This window comes from Rhinolophus ferrumequinum, chromosome 4 (genome assembly GCF_004115265.2).
Source record: "Rhinolophus ferrumequinum isolate MPI-CBG mRhiFer1 chromosome 4, mRhiFer1_v1.p, whole genome shotgun sequence".
Lineage (NCBI taxonomy): Eukaryota > Metazoa > Chordata > Mammalia > Chiroptera > Rhinolophidae > Rhinolophus > Rhinolophus ferrumequinum.
In genome coordinates this window covers 54,067,731-54,091,628 of record NC_046287.1, presented here as the reverse complement: position 1 = coordinate 54,091,628, position 23,898 = coordinate 54,067,731, and the positions used below count along the sequence as shown (strand labels likewise).

The following is a 23,898-nucleotide window of genomic DNA, read 5'->3' as shown; positions in this document are numbered from 1 at the left end:
ACTTTACACCATTTCAGCTTACAAAAAGTTGTACAGGAATGCTCTAATTTCGGATAGCAGAAGAAACCTGTATGTGGAAATGAAAGGACTTTTATGATGTAACTTGATTCTTTGAAGCCTTCTGAGTTACACAGCCAAAGTCCAGATATAATCTATCATAAATAAAAAAAATTTAAATCACCAGTTAACAGCTTCAATAGGGTCTCCTGCAATTCTGTGGAAGCTAAGAAGTAGAAACCCCTGAACTGCAAAATTCCAGTCATTAGAGTTATTCACTTCTCAACACCATGGATATTTCTAATTGTCCCTTTGTTCCAAGGCTTGAAGGTTTTCCTCTTATAGCAGGGTACCTCAGGAAGACAACACATGGGTGAATGGCCTGACCTTTTATGTGCATTGGGAGAAAGGCCATTGTGAAAGGGGAGGTGGGACAGCGGAACCAGCATGACGCCTTCCTGGATCACAAGCACCTTCTGAAACTAGTCAATTTTAGGTAAGTGCATATGCAAGTTGAGGATCAGGAAATAGATTCCCTTAAAAGTATCCCATGCCTTCAAAAGTCATCATGTACATAGGTGCGTGTAGCTTGCTGGTTCAAAGAACACTGTACCTAGAACTACATACCTGTTTGTAAAACTATAATGTAAAAGAGTCAGAACTTTATAGTAAGTAGTCCCTGACTGTGTATCTTACATGCTAACCTTGGACAAGTCACTTGGCCCCTCTGAGTCTATGCCCTGATTCCTAGTTTGGGGCTAATATGTTCAGCCTTTCTCACAGAGCTGTTGGGATGATCAGTGGATAATAAATTAATTCAACAATATTAGCCCTAGACTCCCTGCCAGATCATGTGATAAGCACCATGAATGCAAAGAGTGAGACAAAATGCTGCCCTCAGTGAGGCAGGGAAGACTTGCATACAACATGGCAAATACAGCCACACAGATATACACTCAGGACCATGGAAGTACAGAGAAAAGAAACAAATTCTACAGACACAGGGCAGGGACAAAGGCTTAATCAACCCAAAAGGTGACATCTGAGTTGGGGCTGAAAGAATGAAGAGGCAGATGGTACTGCATTTTCAAAGGTGTGACATTCAAGAAGTCCATGGTGTTTTAAAGGATGGTGAGCTGTCAAGGGCAACTGAGGTCAAGGGTGAAACTGCAATGGAAAAAAATATTATACATTTGAGATATGATGGTACAGAAGAAGATATTTAATGTCTCCCTTCTTATTTCACTAAAGAAGCTACATGAATGATAAGTGAGCACATGAAAAAGTGTTCAACATCATTAGTCATCAGGGAAATACAAATTAAAACCACAGATAACAGTACATACCGAGCAGAATGGATAAGATAGTAAAGGCTAACAATATCGAGTGTTGGCAAGGATGGAAAGCAATTGGAATGCCCATACGTGACTGTTGGGAGTGTAAAATTGTACACCTGGAAAACTGGCAGTTTCTTGCAAAGTTAAACATACCTAAACCCCAGCAATTCCTCTCTTAGGTATTTATCCAAGAGAGATGAAAGCATATGTCCATAAAAAGTATGTTCCTAACTTTATTTATAATCACCAAAGGCGAGCTCTCCTCAGTGCACTCTCCAAAGTGGAGAACTCCAGCGTCAAATGACCAACTGCCCAGTTCACTTCCAGAAGTCCTTTCCCAAGTTCTCCACGTTAATAAACTTCAGGCTTTTCCATCAAGAACTCTAATCAGGCAGAGGCATGGGCGGTCCCAAAATCATTGCAATTTTCCTTTGAAATATGGCTTTTGTACTTAATATTGGATAAAGGTTGTGTGATGCTCTGAGAATTTGCTACCGCTTACAACTGAGGATACAGAGACTCAGGAGAGATGGCATGTCCAAAATTACGTAGCCTGTGTACTTCACCAACCTGCTCTGTGCTCCAGGAGGCTAACTTGTGAGGACTGCAACAACCAGGCTTCCCTGCGTATTGGCTCCTGGTGGGATTCAGCCAACCGCTGGCCCCAGCAGGAACCAGGCCAGCAGCCACGCTGCTACCGTAGCAGCTGCCTGACGTAGCCACAGCAGCGTGCTGGAGCTGCTCACGAGACCTGACTGCCTCCCACCCAAACTCTGCGTTCGGTAACATCACATTGGGAGCTTAGAAGTGGCCGCGGTGGAAGTGTTTACACCACAGAAATCAGCAAACACTACAAAGCAGGGCTCCTCACCACAGAGAGCCATTGTTAAGCCTTTACCAACACACCACTGGCTGTATTCCCCAACTGACGGCCACAGCTCCTGTCAGGAGCCTTTTCCTGCCGCTGCAGCTCTCGCTAGCATCAGGAACCCACTCCCCCACTTTTCCATTCAGGCCTAGGGGAAGCAGTGGCTTCCCAGGATGCTTCCACATCATTATGGGTTGTCCTTACCCCTGCCCACACTCTGTAAATAGCCTCTTCATTAAACCATTCACCAACCACCTCTGTTTAGCACGCTGTTTTCTGCTGGGGCCCAAAGCTAGTGAGCTTCCTCGTAGGACAGCTCAAAATAGACCACAGTGTCACAGCAAAAGATGAGAAATAATTTAGAGAAAGGATTAAATCAATTATAGTGCTTCTATAAAACAGACCATACGGCCTTTAAAAACAGGCATTTTTATATAATGATATGTTACAATCTCCTAGTTAACAATAAGTGAGGAAAAGATACATAGGTAACAGTATGCACAACATACTACCTTTTGTGTGAAGAGAAAAGGCAAGAAGAAAATTGTGCACAGTTGTTTAGAAATGCTTCGACTATCTCTGGAAGCACATGCCAGACCCTTTTCACAGGGGTTGCTTGCCTCCAGGAAAAGGAAATGGGGCCTGGAGGACAGGGGAAGAAGGAAACTTACTTTTCACTCTACTTTTTGTACCCTTTCAATTTTGTACCACACGTATTATTAAAAACATTTGTAAAAGAAGAAGAACAATTTAGTGTTCTCCTCAAGCCAAGCTGCCTTCCCCATTACAAAACAGTCCTTACCAAGCCCAGCTGTCATTGTTGGGGTCTTTGCAGGGTAAATCCCCACCGTTCCGTGACAAGATGCAATGCTCTGTTTAAAATTCTAAGTTCACCTTCTGAAAGTCTAATTAGCACTTATTGGTTCATCTGATTTTTAATTGTCTGGTAGCCACTGCTTCATTCTAACTAGATTGCAGCCATCTCCTGGTCAGGGATCATGGTCTTCCATGGCGCTCTGTGCGTATTCTACAGTGATGTTTAGTGGAGTGAACGCATGGGTCGGTAGAGCTCACTCGGCGGTCTACGGGGCCGCGCTTCCTCCACATCCATTGGAAAAGAGATGAAGCACCCAGCAGAAATCTCAAGGATTTGGTTGCTCAATATCTTCCAAAAATGCACAGCGTAGAATCACAAGTAGTTTACTGAAAGAAATGTAAGCCTTTCATAAAGTATATTTTTCTTTTGCTTTCTTTCCTTCTTCCACATTGCCCAAAGCCCACCGTATGGACAGTGTAGTCATCGGGGAAAAATACAATGGCTTCCATTAGTATGGAACTAGCCAAGCTACAAAGGGCAATAAGAAATAAGAACGTACAAAATCTACAGTTCCCAAACTAAATTCAGATGTCCACGCCATGGGAAACGTCATGGCAAGGCTGCACGGCTTAAATTAACTCATGTGTCCCTGGAGGCTTGGTTCCCACAAGCTCCAAAAGCACATTTTAAGTCCTTCAGAAATGGTGGCAACCATCCCAAATTCATGCCAATGCCAAAAATGGATTTTTTAAAATGTGAGCATAAAACGTTCATCTGAAAACCTAAAATAAACTTCTCCACTGAAGTTGTATTTTGTTGCCCCAATAAGGTTGGATGAAAACAGGCAGGTGTCTATTGAGGGAGAGCAATCTCAGAAAAAGCACATGCCCTGTCCGGCTGGGATCCAGACACCAGGAAGGCAGAGGTGCACGGTGGGGGAGGGCATTGTTAAGGTCATTACATTCCTTAAGCAGATGCCACTTCTTATGCCTTTGAAGGATCTTGACACAAGAAAGCAGAAGAGTATACATTCGTAAGACAACTCAAATTGGGCCTTGTGGTCAAATTTTCTTACCTGAAGTTTTCACCTCTTCATATGGAATAATCATCTTTTTCCCCTCTTTCACATGCTTGTGCCCTAATGAAACTAGCCCATAAATTATGGCACACTGTCTTGTAAATCTGAGCCACGGCCCACCCTCTTCTTAAACTCCATTTCTATGTGGTTTCTGATCCTTTGGCATGCTGAACACATTTCAGAATGTTTGGTGGTGTCTTTCTGTTGTCCATCAGTAGAGAAGCCTAGGGGGAAGGCTTGAGGTCTTCTTGAGGTGGACAGGTGCTAAAACATTAACAATGGGTACTTGCTGTTTATCCTCACAGTATCAGTGTGGCCAGTAGGGCGGAGACCCTGCAAGGAGGAGAGGAGACACTCGGCTCTCCACAAGGGATGCTGGTGGCAGCATGTCTCGCAGGTCTCACAACCTGATGGTCCTACCTTTGACCAAGCCACCTCAGCTTAGAATGTCAACTCCTGCCCTGCAGCCGCTGGCGGTATTCCACTGTTTAAATTTGTGTTCTCAGATGTCTCAGAGGGCTTTGCGCTTGCCCTGCCATCCTCCATTTGTTTCACCTTAGCTATTCATGCTTGCTTCCGGACCCCCCTCTCCATGCCTGTCCCACACATAAGGAAACGGAAGGGCCACAGTGGGAGCTACAGAGCAGCGTACTGCCTTGTGCAGGAGTCTCCCGCCTAAAGAATTGGTCTTTCATGTTTAAACTGCCCGAGAAGCTGCATTGAAGGCATGTTAAAGCCTCCGAGCCAGGGAAGTGGCCATTGACCACCTGGGAAAAAATTCTATTTTAATGCACATGATAGCGTGTGGGAGTTTTGAAGGTATGCAGAGAGGGCTGGCTGAGTTGGGAGAGAGTCTGGGAAGCAAAAGGGAGCCTTCACCAGAGGAGGAAACCTGAATAAGGGAATAAAAGCAGCTGAGGACATTCACTGGCAAGCACGCCTCTATAAATAGCAGCTGAGAACCTCCCTAGAGGGAAAGGCAAGGGGAAGGAGTCTACCGCAGCTTAGACTACTCACACTGTAAAAGCCTCTTGCATGAAAGAACTCAGCTGCCAGTTGAGACTTTCATATTAACTGTAATAAAAAGGTGATAAAAAGATCGCTCTCTCTCAAAACTCTTAAGTATCAGCAGAGTATGGGCTGAAATAAATAAGGTCATAGCTGTGAATAAGATGTGTAGTGGTCTGTATTGGGGAAATATGTTTTCAAAAATCACTTAGAAAAACTGACCATTAAAGATAAGGCTGCCAGTGTACGAAGTTGGACAATTGAGTTTGTGAACTGATCCTAGAAAAAGTGCTACATACCTCATTGCTAAATATCACTTCGAAGTACTCCCCTTGGGAAGCTATGCACCAACGCCAGCGCCTAGTCCACCCTTCAAAGCAATTCTGGAACTCTTTTTCTGGAAGGGCCATCAGAGCTGTCGTCATATTACCCTTGATGTCCTGAATGTCATCAAAATGTCTTTCTTTCAATATTTCCTTTATCTTCGGGTAAAGAAAGAAGTCATTGGGGGTCAGATCAGGTGAGTAGCGAGGGTGTTCCAATACAGTTATTTGTTTACTGGCTAAAAACTCCCTCACAGACAGTGCTGTGTGAGCTGATGCATTGTCGTGATGCAAGAGCCATGAATTGTTGGCGAAAAGTTCAGGTCGTCTAACTTTTCCTTGCAGCCTTTTCAGCACTTCCAAATAGTAACTTGGTTATCTGTTTTTCTAGTTGGTACAAATTCATAATGAACAATCCCTCTGATATCAAAAAAGGTCAGCAACGTCAGTGCACAGATTTGCAAACTTAATTGTCAGACCTGATATACTCAGGAATTGTATTTCTTCTATAATACTATAACTGGAATATCTCACTTTATATTTATAATTTGCCTGTCACATCACTCCTTTGCTCAAAACCTTTGAAAGTGCCCCATCTTTTCACTCAGAGTAAGACAAAGTCCTTTAAGAGCATGAAAAGACAGGCCACAGACTGGGAGAAAATATTTGCAACACACACATTCAATCAAGGACTTGTATCAAAATATACAAAGAACTCTTAAACCTCAACAATAAGAAAACAGACAACCCAATTTAAAAATGGGTAAAACACCTGAGCAGACACCTCACCAAAGAAGATATACAAATGGTAACTAAGCACATGAAAAGATGCTCCACATCACATATCATTAGGGAAATGCAAACTAAAATAATGAGATACCATCACACACCATCAGAATGATATCACTGACAACACTGATACCACCAAATGCTGACGAGGATGTGGAGCAACAGGAACTCCCATTCATTGCTGGTGGGAATGCAAAATGGTACAGCCACCTTGGAAGACACTTTAGCTATTTCTTAACAAACAAAACATCCTCTTGCCATAAGGTCTAGTAATCACCTTCCTTGAGTAAAACTGCTTTACCCAATGAGTTGAAAACTTACATCCATGCAAAACCTGCACGCAAATATTTATAGCAGTTTTATTCATAATTGCCAAAAACTGGAAGTAATCAAGACGTCCTTCCATAGGTTAATGAATAAACAAAACTGTGGTACAGCCAGACAACAGAAGGTCATTCAGTGCTAAAAAGAAATGAGCCGTTAAGCCACAAAAAGACATAGACGAAAATTAAACGCATATTGCTAAGTGAAAGAAGCCAATCTGAAAATGCTCCATACTGTGTGATTCCAACTATGTGATATTCAGAGAAGACAAAACCACGGAGACAGTAAAAAGATCAGTGGTTACCAGGGGCTAAGGGGTAGAGTGTGAGATGAACAGGCAAAGCACAGAGGATTTTTAGGGCAGTGAAACTATCCTGTATGATACTGTAATGACGGACACATGTCATTATTCACTTGTCCAAACCTACAAAATGTACAACACAATGTGCACTATGGACTTCAGTTAATATATCAGTATTGGTTCAACAGTTGTAACAAGTGTACCACACTAATGCAAGATATTAATAGGATAAAGCAAGGGATGGTGGAGAAGGGTTAAATGGGAATTCTCTGTATTTTCTGCTCAATTTTTCTGGAAACTAAAGCTGCTCTAAAAATAAAGTCTATTAATTTTTTTAAAAAGTCAAAGTCCTCACGATGGCTGAGCAGGATTTGCACATTTTAATCCTTTGTTCCCTCCATGATCTTATCAGCCAACTACCACCATGTTTCTCCGAAAATAAGACCGGGTCTTGTATTAATTTTTGCTCCAAAAGACACATTAGGGCTTATGTTCAGGGGATGTCATCCTGAAAAATCACGCTAGGACTTATTTTCTGGTTCGGTCTTATTTTCGGGGAAACACAGTACTATTCCCCAAACTCACACTGGCTCTGCTGGTCCCAGTCTTGCCAGACAGGCTTCCTACCTCAGGACCTTTGCACAAACATTCCCTCTGCCTGAAATCCTCTTCTCCCAGATAGTCACATCATGCCTACCCATTTGCTCAGATCTATCCAGTCTTTGTTCAAATGCTACTTCTCCGTAATGCCTACCTTAACTCCTGGGTGTAGAATTGCAACATCACCCTAATTGCTGTTACTTCCCATCCCCCTTTCCCTGCTCTGTTTCTCTCCATACGACTTACCTCTGTCTAACTTACTATAACCTACTTGAGTACTATGTATATTTACTCCCTGAACTATGAAATATATGCTGCATGCACAGAGTAGTCTGTTTGGATGATACCTATACAAGCACTTAATATTTGTTCTATACAAGCACTTAATATTTGTTCAGTGCATCAATGAATTAATTAACGGCCTGTGCCTCTGACACTAAGTACCATGAATTACTTGATTATAGCTACCAAAAGTCAAGTTGAGTGATGCTGACATAGCACCTAAAACCAAAAAGTCATATAATTGGTCTAATATGAGAATTGAATATTTGAGACTGGAACTGTCCTGAAAAAAACTTGGAAATACAATCACCATAGGTGAAATGAAAGATGCTCTTGGGTTTTACCGTAAATTTTTAACCCCTTTCTGTCGCGACTGACAGATGCATCCCGTTACTGCCGGCTCTGCCTGAGGCTGGCTGCCCAGCTGTTGCCCAGCTCTCCCCAGGACTGCCCACATTCAGTGTCCAGGGCTCCGTTTTCACTTTGTGTGTATCAGGGCATCGGTTAGCCAGGTGCTGCCGAGAGCCAGCACTCTGGTTTCAGCTCTCATCTATCACTAAGGAAAATCGCTGGCTCCAAATTGGTTTCCCCCTAACCAGCTGGCCTGCTCCCTCAGGCCTCTTCAGGCTCCTGTCGGCTGACACTTTATGCAGCCGTCCACAAGATCTGCATGTTTAATAAGCTTGCCTTATATTCATTTCCTACGTTTCACAAAGGGGCTAAAAGAAGCTAATGAAGACCTCATGTGATTCTGACATTTCAGAGATGAGCGACAGTGAGACACAGAAAAAAGGATGAGAGGGAGTGAATAATGGCGACTGCCCAAACCGCACTTATGTTATTGTTTTTGTTATTGCACATGTCACCTGCTTTGTCTCATGATAGCCTCAGGGAGAGTGAATACAGCCCTTAGCAACTTCCTTGATTCCTTCAGTCTGTTTTCTGTGTTATTCAAATTGAGCAAATTCCATTGATGGGTCCTCAAGTTCACTGGTTCTATCTTCTGTCATCTTCACTCACTTTTGAACCCATCCAGTGAGTTTTATTTCAGTTATTCTACTTTTCAGTCCTATAATTTCCATTTGTTTCTTTTTTATAAGTCCTCTGCTGAGATGTTCTATTTTATTCATTCACTTCAAGAGAATTTGTAATTGCTCTTTGAAGCCTTTTTATGATGGCTGCTTGAAAACCTTTGTCAGGTGATTCCAACAACATGACTGGAAAGAGAAATAAATGGTCACTAATGGTCACCTCAATGATGAGATCTAGAAAAGGAATCATCCAGAAAAGGAGCTTCCTGTGACCAGACTTGGGGTGGAGAAGGTTGTCAAAAATTGTCACTGTTTTCTCCATATTCAATAACAAAATGAATTCTTAATTGGCTATGGAATTGAAAAGCACAAGTTGGAATGAAATCAAGGCACGTGTCCTTGGTGTTGGTGGAAGGCCGCAGATTCCCCCAGACCTTCAGAGAACAAGGGGCCCCCGTTTAAGGACCACAGACCCACCACCCCTTAGACACAGCGTGAGAATTAATCACAGCTCAGCTGAAGGCCATAGCTAAGCTGCCTGGTTTTGATCTGCCATTCCACACTCTCCCCAGAGGTGATTCCCTAATCCCACAACCCAACAACATGGGCGATTTACCTTTTCCTTAAAAGCCTTGTGTTAAAGAGAAACCCTTACCTAGAAGTGTCTCCATATCTTTTGGTAGCTTTTAGTGACCCATCATCTTATTTAGCCACAGTTCCTCCCAACCTTAATTTGAATATTTCAAGGATCTCTCCTTAAGTTCCTCAATTTAGGTACTACCGTGTTTCCCCCAAAAATAAGACCTAGCCAGACAATCAGCTCTAATGCATCTTTTGGAGCAAAAATTAATACAAGACCGGGTATAATATAATATAATATAATATAATATAATATAATACCTGGTATAATATAATATAATACGGGGTCTTATATTAATTTTTGCTCCAAATGATGCATTAGAGCTGATTGTCCGGCTAGGTCTTATTTTCGGGGAAACACAGTACATTCATCAAATCTCAAATAAACAAACGTCCTGAGCTTAGTCTCAAGAGATTGTTTCTCTCTGTTTTATACAAGAATTTTCTAGAGGCACAGAAACAGGTGAGGAATCCCATTTTTCTGATAAATTCCAAGTGCCGCTTCCAACCCAAGGCAGGATTTCTTTCAACCTCTCTACCTCCACGTTTCAAGGCTCCAATAGCCCCTAGGGAAGCAGTATGAGGTCTCTCTGTCTTGACCTAAAAGGCACTGCAGGCATACCTCGTTCCATTGTACTTTGCTTTACTGCCCTTTATAGATATTGTGATTTTTATATATTGAAACTTTATGGCAACCCTGCATCAAGCAAGTGTACTGGCACCAAAAAGAGTTATAACTCACTGAAGGCTCTGATGATGACTAGCATTTTTTATCAATAAAGAATTTGAATTAAGGTATGTACATTGTTGTTTAGACATAATCCTATTATTGCACACTTAATTGACTACAGTATAGTGTAAATATACTTTTTATATGCACTGGGAAACCAAAACATTCGTGTGACTCGCTTTATTGTGCTATTTGCTTTATTACCGCGGTCTGGAACTAAACCTGCAACATCTCTGAGGTCTGCCTGTACTTAGAAAACTTCTCAAGCTTCCGGGGGCAGTAACCCAGGTAGGCAAGCAGCCAGTGCTCACCTACGGAAAAGCCCCCAGCTGATCACACCTTAGTCTCCTGTTCTTACAGGGCTATGAATGCCATCTGGATAGTCCAGGTTATAGCACCGCTGGGCTCATGAGCTCAGTGGGCTGCCCGTGGTTCTCAGATGTGATCCTCTGGACCAGCAGCACCAACATGACCTGAGAATTTGCTAGAAATTCAAATTCTCAATCCCCACTCAGACTGACTGAATCAGGAACTCTGGGGTGGAGCCTGGCAATCTATTTTCACAAACCGTCAGGTAACTCTTGACGCACACGCAAATGTAAGACCCACACAACCACTTAAAACCAAAGGTACAAGACAATGGAAAGCCCATCGTTACTTGAAAATAACTTGAAATGCATACACTACTACTAAGTCTGATGTCAGTGATATCACTAACATTTTTTACATATGACGGACAAAAATTAATGTCGGGCAGATGTGCCACCTCCAGCTATAAGAGAAGGAAAACCAACCCAACCCTGCAGTCTCCAGTCTGTAGGCTCCTCAGTGTGTGTATGTGTGTGATACTTCCTTCTCTCAACATCCCTACCCCTTCTCGCACTAACGCGTTCCCCGTCATCCTCTCCAAGGAAAAGGACTAAGGAGAAAAAAATAAGTAGCGGGCTTACTTCTCCCACACACAGTGACAGAACTGAACAGTGTGTGGTTTATTGCTTTGAATTGGAAAAATAATATCCAAACCTAAACATTGCTTTCATGTATTGCGGTTATTTAGGAACAATATTCCCAATAAACACCACTTGATTTACTTTTATTTACTATGATATGTAACAAATTGTGAGCATTTTCTAAATGAGAAAGCAAATCCCAGGAATGACACATGTATATTCATAAAATTATAATCTAAATGGTCCTCAACTTGAACCTGAACTTTTATACTTTACCTCCCAGTATTGCCTTACCTACATCAGATGGGGAGTTTCAAATGTCAACGGCAAAAATAGAGACACAGCAGAGAAGGTTAGTTTTTAGCAGTGTCGCCAGCTTTACCACAAAAGCTGTTCATTGTAAAATGAATCAAAGGAGGAAGATTAAACAACCTGATATTAATACATTTAAGATAAGTTGGAAATCTCAGAAGTGTTCAGAGTGACAACTGTTTAGCCTCCACACAACACTCATTGGTCATAAACAAACATGTTAAAACATGTAGGAAGTGAAAGAGAAAAATACCATAGATATGCTTCCCTGAAACTATTTAAAGGAATACAATTTTCTAGAGTCTCCCTTATCAAGGAAAAATAGCTGAAAGTTAACTTCCTCTTAACAAAATTTCCAAGAGAACCGACAAGCATCCTGTCCTGCTCAGTCCCCTGCACAATCACTACAAATACTCACACCTCCACATCCAGTGGGCTCTCAATGCGCTCCCAGCCATCCAAACACTTGTTGAATCAACCCACTTTCTCACACGCCACCCTCTACTTCCAACATTTTCTACTCCCCTCAAACCTCCATCCTCAAAGCTCCCCCAGTTTGAACAGACCTCGTTCCCCGGCCCCTCTCTATCCTAAACCCACCCTCACCCTACCTGGGCCCCCACCCTCATGACTTCCCACGGGCGCCCCTAAGGTAACTAATGACTAGGGAGACCATTCAGCCAGGCTTTCCCAGGATAGTCCAGTGCATGCCTGTTGTCCTAGAACAATTTATTAATTTATTAAATAGTGCCATCTTTCCCTGAGAGCACGTTGCCAAAGCTTTTTGGTTTTCTGAAACACACACTCCTGGCCATCCTCTCCCACTGATTTCCAGTCACCAGACTCTCTCCTGACTTAATCAGCCCTCAATCCCCTTCCTTAGCCCCTTCAGTCTCATCAGCACCGCTTAGACATCCATTTTGCAAGTTCCACAAAGCCCTCTCGTGTTCTCACTCTATAATTTCCCCATAAGAAATCTCACAATTCCTACACTTCAGTTCACATCTCTGTAGTATGACTCCCAAACTTCTATTCCAGCCCAGGTGTCCTGAGCTCCAATCCAACACACTCAGCACTGAATTCATTCATAATCATCTGTACCAATCCTAGGCCCCATCTGCCAAGTGTAAACCAGGTTCCGCTGCTACACACTTTTAGAAATCTGTTCCTTGCTCTCACAGTACATACATCAATTTGTAAAACAGTCAGTTCATATAATTTCGTCACTGTTATTCTCCCCCACCAGACAGTATCCAAGTCTATTTTTCCTGACAATTACATCTCCAGTGCCTAACATAATTCCTGAAACAGAGTAGGTGCCCAATAAAGATGAGAAAATAAACAAATAAATGAGCTCTCTGGCAATTCATCTAAGTATCTAAGTATACTGTTTACCTTTGTACATTAAAATTCTACATGTGCTTTCTGGATTCACAATTGGGTTCAAAAGTAAGGGACTGGCAGTGAAATGAATTAAAGCCACATTACATATGAAAACACTTAATTATGCACAGGGTGAATACTGTCATATAACTCATACTGAGATATAATTGATGTACAATCAAGTGCTCATAATTAAAGTGTACAATCTGATGAGTTTTGACACGTGAACACTTGTGAAACCATCACCAGAATCAAGACAATGAACACACCCGTCACCCCCAAAGGGCTCCTGGTGCCCTAAGCAAGCACTGATCTACTTTCTGTCACTATAGATTGCACTGCATTTTCTAGAATTTCACGTAAGTAGAATCATACAGTTTGTACTTTTTGGTTAGCTTCTTCTACTCTGCATAATTTTCACCCATTTCCTTTCATCCATGGAAGTAGTATTCCATGGATATACCATACTTCGTTTATCCCTGCACCAGTTGGAAAACACCTGGGTCGTGTTCAGATTGTGGTTATTAAAAACAAAGTTGCTATAAACACTTGTGCAAAAAACTTAGTACGGACACGTCCTTTCCATTTTCTTGGGTAAATACCTAGAAACGGAATGGCTGAATCATTTGGGAGATGTATGTTTAATATTTTAAGAAACTGACTACCTGGTTTCTTAAGCAGTTGTACAATTTTACATTCCTGTCAGCAGCAGATGAGAGTTCCAATTCCCCAACATCCTCACCAGCACGTAGGCTTTTTATTTCAGCTGTTCTAATAGGTGCAGAGTGGTAGCTCGGGGTGGTTTTAATTTAAGTTTCCCTAACGACTACCAACGTTGAGTATCTTTTCATGTGCTTGGCATCTGTGTATCTTCTTTGGTGAAATGTCTACTCAAAGCATTTTGTCCATTTTTTTAAATTGGGTGTTTGCTTCTTTATTACTGAGTCTTGAGCTTCCTTATATATTCTGGATACAAGTCCTTAATTATTCGGTAGAATTCACCAGTGAGGCCATCTGACTTGGAATTTTCTTTATGAGAAGCTTCTGAACTACAAATTTAAATTCTGTGATAGATAGAGGGCTATTCAGATCATCCATTTCTTCTTGAATGAGCTTTGGTAATCCGTGTCTTCCATGGAAATTGTACTTCATCTAAATTATAGAATTTATTGGTATAAAAATGTTCATAATATACCATTACTATCCTTTTAATATCTGTAGAGTCTATAGCGATTCTTCATATCGGTCATTTGTGTCTTCTCTCCTTTTTCCCTGATCAGTCTAAGAGGTTTACCAATTTTATTGATTTTTCTCAGAGACCCAACAGAAAATTACTAGAGAAAATCAACAAAGCCAATTATTGACTTCCTCTAGTAATTCTGTTTTCTACTTCACTGATTCCTAGTCTGTTCTTCATTATTCTCTTTTTTACGTACTTTGGGTTGGATTTGCCCTTATTTTTCTAGCTTCTTAAGGTTGTCCATTACCGACAACAAAAGACTTAATTATATGCAGGGTGAGTCCTCTCTCACTCCCAGAATATTGTTTTAACAATTCATAAACAGTATGCTTACGACTCACACCCAACAAAATACTGTTACTGGTATTTATTTGAAGAGCCGCCCTTAGATTGTTGACGTGGCAGTTACTCAAGATTCAATCTAAGTAAATGTACTCTGTTGGAGGTACAACAAATTAATTCTTAGTCTTCTCCATTTGTCATCAGTTGATAACGTCTACAAGACAGTCAATTCCAGTCTCTTGTCACTTAAAAGTAAGGCTTCTATGGAACTTTCTAGAAGTTTAACTTTTGCCACAAGTCTGTTAAGAATTTGACTACATTCTATTTATAGAGCTTGTTTTCAAAAGAAACAAAAATGCATTAACAAATAGGAAAACTATGACCAGAAAATTTCATGTTTCCATGAGAAAAAAATCTGTTACCAGCACCAACGTTTTACAAGATTCATTGCACAAACACAGGTCTTGAACAAGGCACTTTCTTCAGCACCAAAGAAAAGATCGCAATAAGGTTACTAGAGAAATAAAGGCCTGCAGTAAGATTCCATGTGTTTTGAAAGTCTCTTCCTCCTCCTGGAGCGCCAACAACAGAGGCAATTAGCACCAGGACAATTCCTTTGAAACTCCTAATTTTCCATCAAAATCACTGCAACATTCTTCCTTAAAGTGAATGACAAAGTTATAATCTTTTGGCATGTGTTCAGAAAGCAATAGGCTTTTTCAGAAAAATCTGTATTCCTGACAAAAGACTTCTGAATAATTTGCTAACTGCAGATGGATACTTAAAAATCTCTTATGAACTTAAACTATTTTAAGGACAGGGAATAGGTGGAAAAGCATCTTCTTGGCATAAAATCTTAGTAGTGAGACACTCAGAATTGAGGGGAAAAGGCCATCCCAGGCCAGGGTATTTGTAAATAACCCCAAACTTGACTGTTTTAAGGAAGGTGTTGCTAACAAAAATCATACTGCCAGAACAAAACTTCAATGCAAGAAACTGCAAATTCAAAGCAAACTTGAAACTGTGAGTTCCTGTTTTCGATTAAAGCAATTTAACATAAACTGGCAGAGGCTTAAATTTCTTTCACATACACTTTTTTTTTGGTTATGAATTATATACAGCTTCTTTGGAGAAAAGATAGGCTTATCAGTCCCTTTAAAAAAAAAAGCTGTTCCAACTGTAATAATAAAAGTTATACACAAAATTCCACTTCTACTCTCCATTCTTGTACCCATTATGTATTGGCACAGTAAAGCTACATAACAAACAGCCACACAACCTCAGTGGCAGACGAAAGCAAGCATCTCTCTTTGTGCATGAAGAGAAGGGTTATCTGGGTGGTCCTTCTGGTCTCTACTGGGCTTGCTCATGCCGTGGTCAACTCTGGTTCAGTGGCAGCCCTGCCATCTTGGCTGGGGTTGGGGTTGGTGGGCTGTAGGTGGGTCCCAGAGGCTGCAGCAGGGACAGCAGAGCTCTCTGCCATGGCGTCTTGCATCCTTTAGTATCAGGCCCTGCACTTGTCTTCAGGGTGGAGGTAGACTTGAGAGAGTTCAGAAACATGCAAGGCCCCCTGAGGCCGAGTTAGGAACTAGTACCTGTCACTTCTGCCACATTCCATTGGCAAGTTCAGATTCAAGAAGTAAGAAAACAGGCTCCACCTCTGGATGGGAGGAGCTGCAATGTCACCCTACAAGGGTCATGGCTGCAGGGAGGGGTGGTGAATTCAGGCCACTGCTACCACAACCCTTCTCTAATTTGCTTTGTGCCTGAGGAGGCTGACCTCTACGAAGACTTACTTCGCTGCATCACTACCCCAGAGCCATCCTCTAGCACAGCCCTGGAGACACCCTTCACTTAGACTGCAATGTGAATGACTCTCCCTAGACTGTGCAGTGCACAACTTACACAACCGTACGCAACTTTCTCAGTTAACCCATCTGTAAAATTACGAGTTTGGACTGGATGACCTCTTGAGAATTCCTTCTCACTGAGAATTCACAGGTGCTTCTACTTAAGACCCTGTGGTTTCTCTTATAACCTGCTTAAAAAGGGGACATAGAACGCATGCATGTGTGTGCATTCATTTCTGTGTATATGATGGAATATACTAGCATGCACATAAAATGAACCCAGTAAGTACATGTGTTGCTGTGCATATGATGTGTACACCAGCATGCATATAGTAGGAACCAAATAAATGCATTAAATAGATTTAAATAATTTAAACAGGTATGTTGGAAATGTATCTTCACAGCCCATGTAAACCTTCTTACCCCTTCTCCCTGGCGTTTAGAGTCTCCTGGCAGACTCAGCACTAGCCTGCAGAAACAAAGCTGAGGATTTGTTTCTGGTTCATAAATCTTAAAAACTCAGAGCTAACGTTAGAAATATAAAAACATCAGGAAATAAATTCTCCTAACCTAACTTCGTAGAACTGATGGAGGGAAAAGTGAGAAGTCGTACATGGAACACAGGGCCCAGTGCCCACCCCGCCATGCCCTCCCTCCTCAGACACAGGCTGTCCAGGCCCTCACTGCCCATCTGTGACTCCTGGCCCTTCTCAAGCATGAAACTCTATATACATGAAACCTGAGACCACCCCAAGCCTGGCCCTCTGGCCCCTCTGAGCCAGCAGCTGTGTGCGCTCAGCAGCTGCGTGGGGACCTGGCGCTAAACAGAGGACTCTGGAAGCCAAACTCAGTGGTCCTACCAACCCAGACAATGGTGGTCTGTCAGAGTGGGACGGGAGGGGCCACCAGCCCCCTAAAGCAGCAAGAATCTGCTCTGCTGTTAGAATAAAAAAGTATTCCTGGGTTTGGAGGGCCTTGACATTCAAGTCCTGGGTTAGATTTTTCCTGGACATCACAGTGAAAGTTTTCAGTGTCGAGCCATAAAATAATAGTAACTACCATGCACTGAGCACCTACCTACTTTGTGCCCAGCCTTACATGAAACCCTTCACATCTATTCATCTACCCTCATACTGACCCTATTGCCCCAACAGGCCATCCCCTCCAGGTAAGTATCGTTAACTTCGTTTTTAGGAGGAAGAAATTGAGATTCAGAGAAGTCAGGCAGGTTTCCCAAGGTCACACAGCAAATGGATAACTCTAGAGCACGTGCTAGCACCACCCCACCTTACAGTGGCTCCAATAGGGACCAGCAGGTCTTGGGGACCACTGAACCTCCCAAACCTCGGTGTTGCCCAGGGGAGAGTTGAGTCCCAGAGGAATGGTATGCCTCTGCTGCCTTCCACTGACAGTGACAGATGCATGGGCGACTCCAGCTGCCACATGACTCCAATCCAAAAGGCTAGAGATGCCCCCACCAAACAAGAACAGCTCTCCCACCACCCTTCCTGTGGCCCCGAGCCCCCTTCAGGTTTTACCTTTTACAGTGAGCAGTTGGTTCTGCAGGAAGAAGGAATTCATTAAATACAGACATACACAGTACTTTAATTTTAAGTTCAGTGTATACATATACATGTGTGTCTATGTGTGAACTTATATATTATATTGTTTTAAATCTCAGTATAGATGGACACCCAGTAAACTGAGTCAGATGGCCCAGGAGCCACAGTGAGCGTTATCAGATGACAGAGCTAGAACTTAAACAAAGTCCTTGGGGGTGTCCTTCCATGGGAATGAACGAGAAGGCTCAAAGCGAGCTTTCCTGAGGCCGTCCTCCAAGGATGGTGCTCCCTAGAGCTGTATGTTCTCTCCAGTTGTCTCTGAGTTCCTGTCCAGCCAGGGAGGAGCACAGCTCACACCGACAGCTGCCTGCACCCCACTCCGGACAGTCTTCACTGTGCCCCTTCCCCCTGGGATCCCTGCGGACCGGCAGTCTGAGCTGCGCGATCTAGCCCTGGACCCTGTTCTGTCCACGGTGGCCCCTCACATTGTCTGTCTGGCTTCCTGACCTGCCTTGTTAATTCCTGAAGGCAGTAACTACCTATCTGCCCCTGATTTAGCGCAGGTGGGGAGGCCAGCAGGAACTAAACTAGTGGCAGTTTTATCACTACCTGAAAGGTCTCGGGCTCTGGCAGCAGGCTGACCTGACTTGGAATCTTCTGCTTCCATGCGCCCGCTGGGTGGTCGGGGCACAGCAAACTGCTGTGCCTCAGTGTCATCTGTGAAATGGGTGTGACATGAGATGATGTGGGGACAGCAGTTTAGCATGGTCCTGCAACTCAAGGTCCCCATTTTTTTTTTCTTGAAAAGAGATCTACATAAAGGCAGGCAGTGCTTCAAGACATGGGAAGGCTATGCCGGGTGTTATTTCTATTAATAGAATGAGGTCCTGGGACAGCACAAACGCGGGATTCCTCCAGAGTTCACAGCGGCAGCTGCCTCTGATGAAGGCCATCTTGTGATCCTCTCCCCCAGCGCCCTGCAAACCCATGTCAGATGTGCGTGTGAGTGTGCAAATGTGTGAGCGCGTGTGCATGTGTGTGATGCCAACAAAAACACTACAGCATGTCTGGTGTGGCTCTCAGGAAATCACTTGAGGCATTCCCGACTTAAATTGAATTTAGGTCTGTTTGCTTTACGTTGAATGAGCCAGCACATGCAGTTACAGCTGCCCTCCTCTCTGGGTCTAAAATCCAAAACAAGAATCAACCATGGTCCAGGGTTGAGACAGTACTTTAAAGTCACGTGCTTCAAAAGCAGATGTTTATTACTGCAAAATTAAACGTTTGGAAACCTTAAGTAGTTTCATTAGAAGCAACTTGATATAACCAATAATTCAGTTTGCAAGGTTTAAGCCTCCTTAAAAACACAGTAGAACATAACACGTTTTATAACTAGAACTTTCTCTATGAGTGCTTCACCAGCCGATCAATAAGGATTTATGAACAGCTACAGGGCACAGGCCTTCCAAATCTGAGTGAGACTTCATCACCCCACCACGTTGCCATCACTGACCACATCCTTAGGGCAAAGGAGCCTAGGAAAAGGCAAATTTCTCACAGTGGGCACTGAGAACTACTGTCCAGCAGCTACTGAGCCTTCATTTCTCTTCCCACCCCATCCCCAACTGTTCCCAGAATCCTAGGACTGCTCAAAAAGCGAGTGGTGAATCAATCAGGAAACAGCATTGTCCTTTTCCTATGCTCAATCAGAATTCACTGCTCTCTGCACTGTGGAAGGCCACCTAGGGCTGGCACATCAGTTTGGGGAAGTACAAACCGTATTCTAAACCACGTGTCAGAAAAATCATCAGAGGCTGGGCAGCTCAAATGCAGTCTCCTTGGACTTCTTAATCCCTCTGTTCTTTTCATCTACACCTGACTTTATGACTTTTGATTTCCTTCTGCTTCATGTGGTTCTTGTTTTTATAATAGTTGTGTTTTCTCCTATAACAAAAACCCCTAAGAACCCGTGGTTTAGTCTTTTTATCGCCCATAGCACCTGGCACCTGCAGGTAAGCAAGTACTTAATAAATTGACTTGGTTCAAATTTATTATACAACCTGTTATAGGGTGAATTGTGTCTCCCAGAAAGATATGTTGGAGTCCTTACCTCCAATACTTAAGAATGTGACCTTATTTGGAAACAAGATCACTGCAAATGTAATTAGTTAAGATGAGGTCATCCTGGGGTAGGGTGGGTCTAATCTAATGAGTGGTGTCTTATAAAAGAGGGAGGTTTGGACACAGAGAAGAGACCACAGGGGAACACTGGAGCTGTGCTGACAAAAGCCAAGGAACGATTAGAAGCCGTAAGAGGCCTAGACACATCCTCCCCTAGCGCCCGCAGACAAAGCACAGTCCTGCCCACACCTTGACCTTGGACATCTGCCTTCAGAACTGTGGGAGAATGAAGTTCTGTTGTTTAAACCACCCTGTCTGTGGTACGGCAGGCCCAGGACATTAATCCACAGCCCAACAGCTTAAACCAGTTTAAACTCACGCCCACCTACACACCCAGGACATCTAGCAAGACCAGAAAGGTAGCATCTGACTTTCAATTACATTCCACAAAAATTGACTGATGGAGTGTCTCCTGTGCAGCCCTTTATGGATTACTGTGTGTTCTGTTATCCTGCACATACAGAGAAAGAACCAGGTTCTTTGCCTTTTCATGGTGAACCAAGCAACTTCATTGGCTGCATTTACAAGTCTAATTAAAGCAGCATTTCATGACTTCCATTATTTTCATGTATTTTGTTAATCTAACAGTAATATTCCATCCTCTGAAACTTCTGTATCTTGACTTCACTCCCAGTGATTAAATAGGCTAGGGATGTTTAAAGTGTTAACTCATGAGCTCAGTGCCGATAGGTCTCACTGGATCCTGTGGCCTTGTGTGTTTCCCACCACAGGAGGACTGAGGGAAGCAAGTAGTGAGGGCAGGTCAGCAAAACATTCTGGCCATTACCAGAGAAAAATCAAACTATGGGATCCCCATACACGAAGATCTGGGAAACCTTGTAATCCCCACTTTTCTCTCCCCTGCAGCAGAAAACATCATGAGTAATAAATAATGAAACGTGTGTCTTGTCTGATCTGCTCATGTAAAGTTTATAGTCCCCTCTTTTCCCTGTGCAACTTTCCACCCTAAAGAAAAGCAGAACTATATGAAGGAGAACCTGAACAGAAAACTTTTTTTAAATGAGCAGAACAATCTGAACCGAAATGAATTTCCTCTTAGTTCTCCACCCTTTTACTGGCTCTAAAACACAACAAATGAGCATGATGCAAGGAACATATTAGGGCATGTTTTCCTAATAAAAGGCATATGGGAAATCTGAGCCACCCTAAAACTTTTCTTAATTATGCACTATTCCCAGTCTAATGGTTCAAAATTTTTAATTATGAATTTGCAAATGTTAAATTGCAGGCTGCTTACATCCCATTAACCAGTTGTCAGTGTGTTCATGAGGCAAACAGGAGTAAAGTTAAGATCCTTTCAATTTCATATGAATATTCTGTTCAGTTTCCAAATGCTCCTTTTTAAGGAAAAACGTCCTCAGACTAACATTCCCACATTCCAGGGAAAGCTGTTCCGCGTGTGCTTTGTGGCATACATTATTTGCTGTGCATGCAAACATCCAAAAGCTCAAATAAATAACTCTTCTTAGGAAATGGAAAAAGCTCATGAAACTTCTGAAACCCAAGGTTTCAGAGGCAGAGCGAATGGCTAATATTTTACTCCAAAAACCTACCTTTGAACCACAGAGAATGAGTAGCTGACTATAATTTGCTACTCTGATGTTAAACTTTCATTGTGATAGTCTCAGTCTAAAACAAACCAATTGGGGCCTACGGGGAATAAAAGAATAGCTTCAATAGAAGAAATTTCCAAATGACAATAGTTCTAGAATATGTTGGGTTTTCTTCAAACTAAACATTTTATTCATTCCTCTCTTTGTTGTTCTAGAGATGAAAGGCATGCTACAGTGTTCTAAGAAAATCTTCCTAGAATTTAAAAGAAAATGATTATTGAAGTTTGCCAATCAATATTAATGTAGTTAATAGGCCTATAACACGCATTGATAGTTTTTATCTAGACAGCATATGAAGTTTCACTCTTAGAATGGAATGGTATTTTATGTAAGCCTATTTTGATAAACTTAGCATGCATTTTCAATGCTTTTCAAACATCTGTCTTTTATTACCAGAGATTCTGATATCCAGATGACAACAAAATATTTTGAGTGCCTTGAAAGTTAGATCCTGCTCCTTATTCCTGTCTTAAATCATAATTTTATTGTGACATCAGGTTCATTTACAAGCAACATTTTTATTTTCAGGACAGGCAGGAAGTTATTCACCCTACAGTGCAGATTATGTTTTCATAAACACGTTCCAAGTAAGAAAAATAACTAAAACTACTATGTATGCAAAATTCATATTAATAAACTCTTTTCTGACCTTTAAAATGTAGCACCAGGACATGTGCAAACTTATAAAATCAAACAGTTTAATTTTTAAAGTCACTTAATATTTTTATTAGCAAATTTTTATTGTGCATTAGGGCCAATATGCCCATTTAAAAAACAAAATAGTTTTTTCCTAATCATGGTGTTACTTTAATTTCTACATTTAACACCTTTTAAGTAATTGTTTACCTTAAGATTATGTATTGGGGGGGAAAGGGAAAAGATTGTAGTGTTTGTCAGATATAGAGAATGTATCCTTTTTAAAAGCGCTTCTCTCCCCTCGCCCCTGCTTTGTCAGCTGTGGGAGAGGAAAGCAAACTTTAATCACTCACAGAGATGCGGGTCAAGGTTCACACTCCAGCCCCGGGGAAACCACCAGTCACGAAGAAAAGAAGCAGGATCTGTAGGGCTAGGGATTCTGTTCAAAATCAGGTAGGAACCTGAAAATGAAATCTAGAATTTTAAGCCAGCTTGAAGAATGCCAGGGCTTTCCAACCCCGCATTTGCAATCCTCTGGGTTTAGAGACCTGAGGGATTCTTTCGTGGGGAGGGCAGTAAATCATTTCACAACCCAGCCCTCAGCTATTTATGAATGCATCTTTAAAAAATGCACAGCAATTGGTCAACTAAACGGAGGACGAAACTCCCATACGATACCACCAACAAAAGCTGTTCAAACAAAGCCTCCGAGGAAGCTGTGCGCGGTGCTGAAGCACGGTTTTCTGATCGGGTCACGGAGAGGGGCGACTCCACCTTAGGGCAGAGCAGAGCGCTCCCCTTCCCTCCGGGCCTCCCCGGGGTCGTTCCCCTAGAACGCAGCCCCGACCCCCGCCCCAGCCCGCACCGCACACAATGGCGCCCCAAGCTCCCGCCACTGGGTCCTCGCGCCGCCAGCGCGCCCCTCGCGCGAGCCACGTTCCCGGGTCTGCGCACAAAGGAGGCGCGTGGGCTACCCCGCGCCCCGCGCTCTCCCATCCCCGCGCGGCCACCAGGTGCGGATGCGAGCCGCCCAGCGCCCGCGCGTCTCCGCGCATCCCGGGCCGCGGCGCAGGCAAGGCGGGGAGCAAGGCCTCCCACTTCCCGGGGCTCCCACCGCCGGGGCCTGTCTGCCGTGGGGGCGCGGGCCAGGGGCACTCACTTTCTCGATGGTCCCGGGCAGCAGGCGCTCCAGCAGCCTGCAGAGGACCACCCCATCCTTCAGAGACGCCTGCAGGAAGCCCTCCGGGTCCGAGATGGTTTTCTTGGGCGACTCCAGCACCCCCAAGGTAATGAGCCACGTAACGGTCTGCTCCGCGGAATTCATAGCGGCGGCGCGCCGGCCTCCCCGCGCCGCGAGCCCGTCTCCGCGCGGTTCACCGCGGAGCGGCCGCTGCCGGGCCGGTTGCGCTCACCGCCCCCTCCTCCTGCTCGCCCATGGAGAGGCCGGCGACGGCGATTGGCTCGGGCGGCGCCGCGGTCCGGCCGGCTCGCGCTCCCTCGCGTGCGTCCTGGCCGACTGTCAAGTGCCTTTTCATTACATGCACATGAACCTGCGGCGGCCGCCCGGCGCCGCCCCCGCCGCCGCCTCCCGGCTCCCAGCCGCTGCCGCCGATGACATCACTGCAAAAAAGAAGAAAAGACGCCGCGCTGGAACGGCCCGGCCCCCCGGCCGCACACGCACCCCCACGCTTAGTCCCCGCGGTGGTACTCCCTCCACCCCCCAGGCCCGGCAGTGCGCGCGTGT

At 43.5% G+C, this 23,898-nt stretch overlaps 1 protein-coding gene across 4 annotated transcripts in view; it reads right to left on the bottom strand.

Moving 5' to 3' along the window:
- Window positions 1-23,610, bottom strand: part of ARHGEF7 (Rho guanine nucleotide exchange factor 7) — a 130,586-nt gene extending 106,976 nt beyond the window's left edge. For 2 of the 4 annotated variants that reach the window (XM_033103998.1, XM_033104000.1), the window contains exon 1: window positions 23,314-23,610. In XM_033103998.1, the coding sequence (XP_032959889.1) occupies window positions 23,314-23,478 (165 nt within the window). In that variant the 5' untranslated portion in view covers window positions 23,479-23,610. The remainder of the gene's footprint in view (window positions 1-23,313) is intronic. The other 2 variants (XM_033103994.1, XM_033103996.1) reach the window with 1 other exon arrangement.
- Window positions 23,611-23,898: the final 288 nt, after the last annotated feature.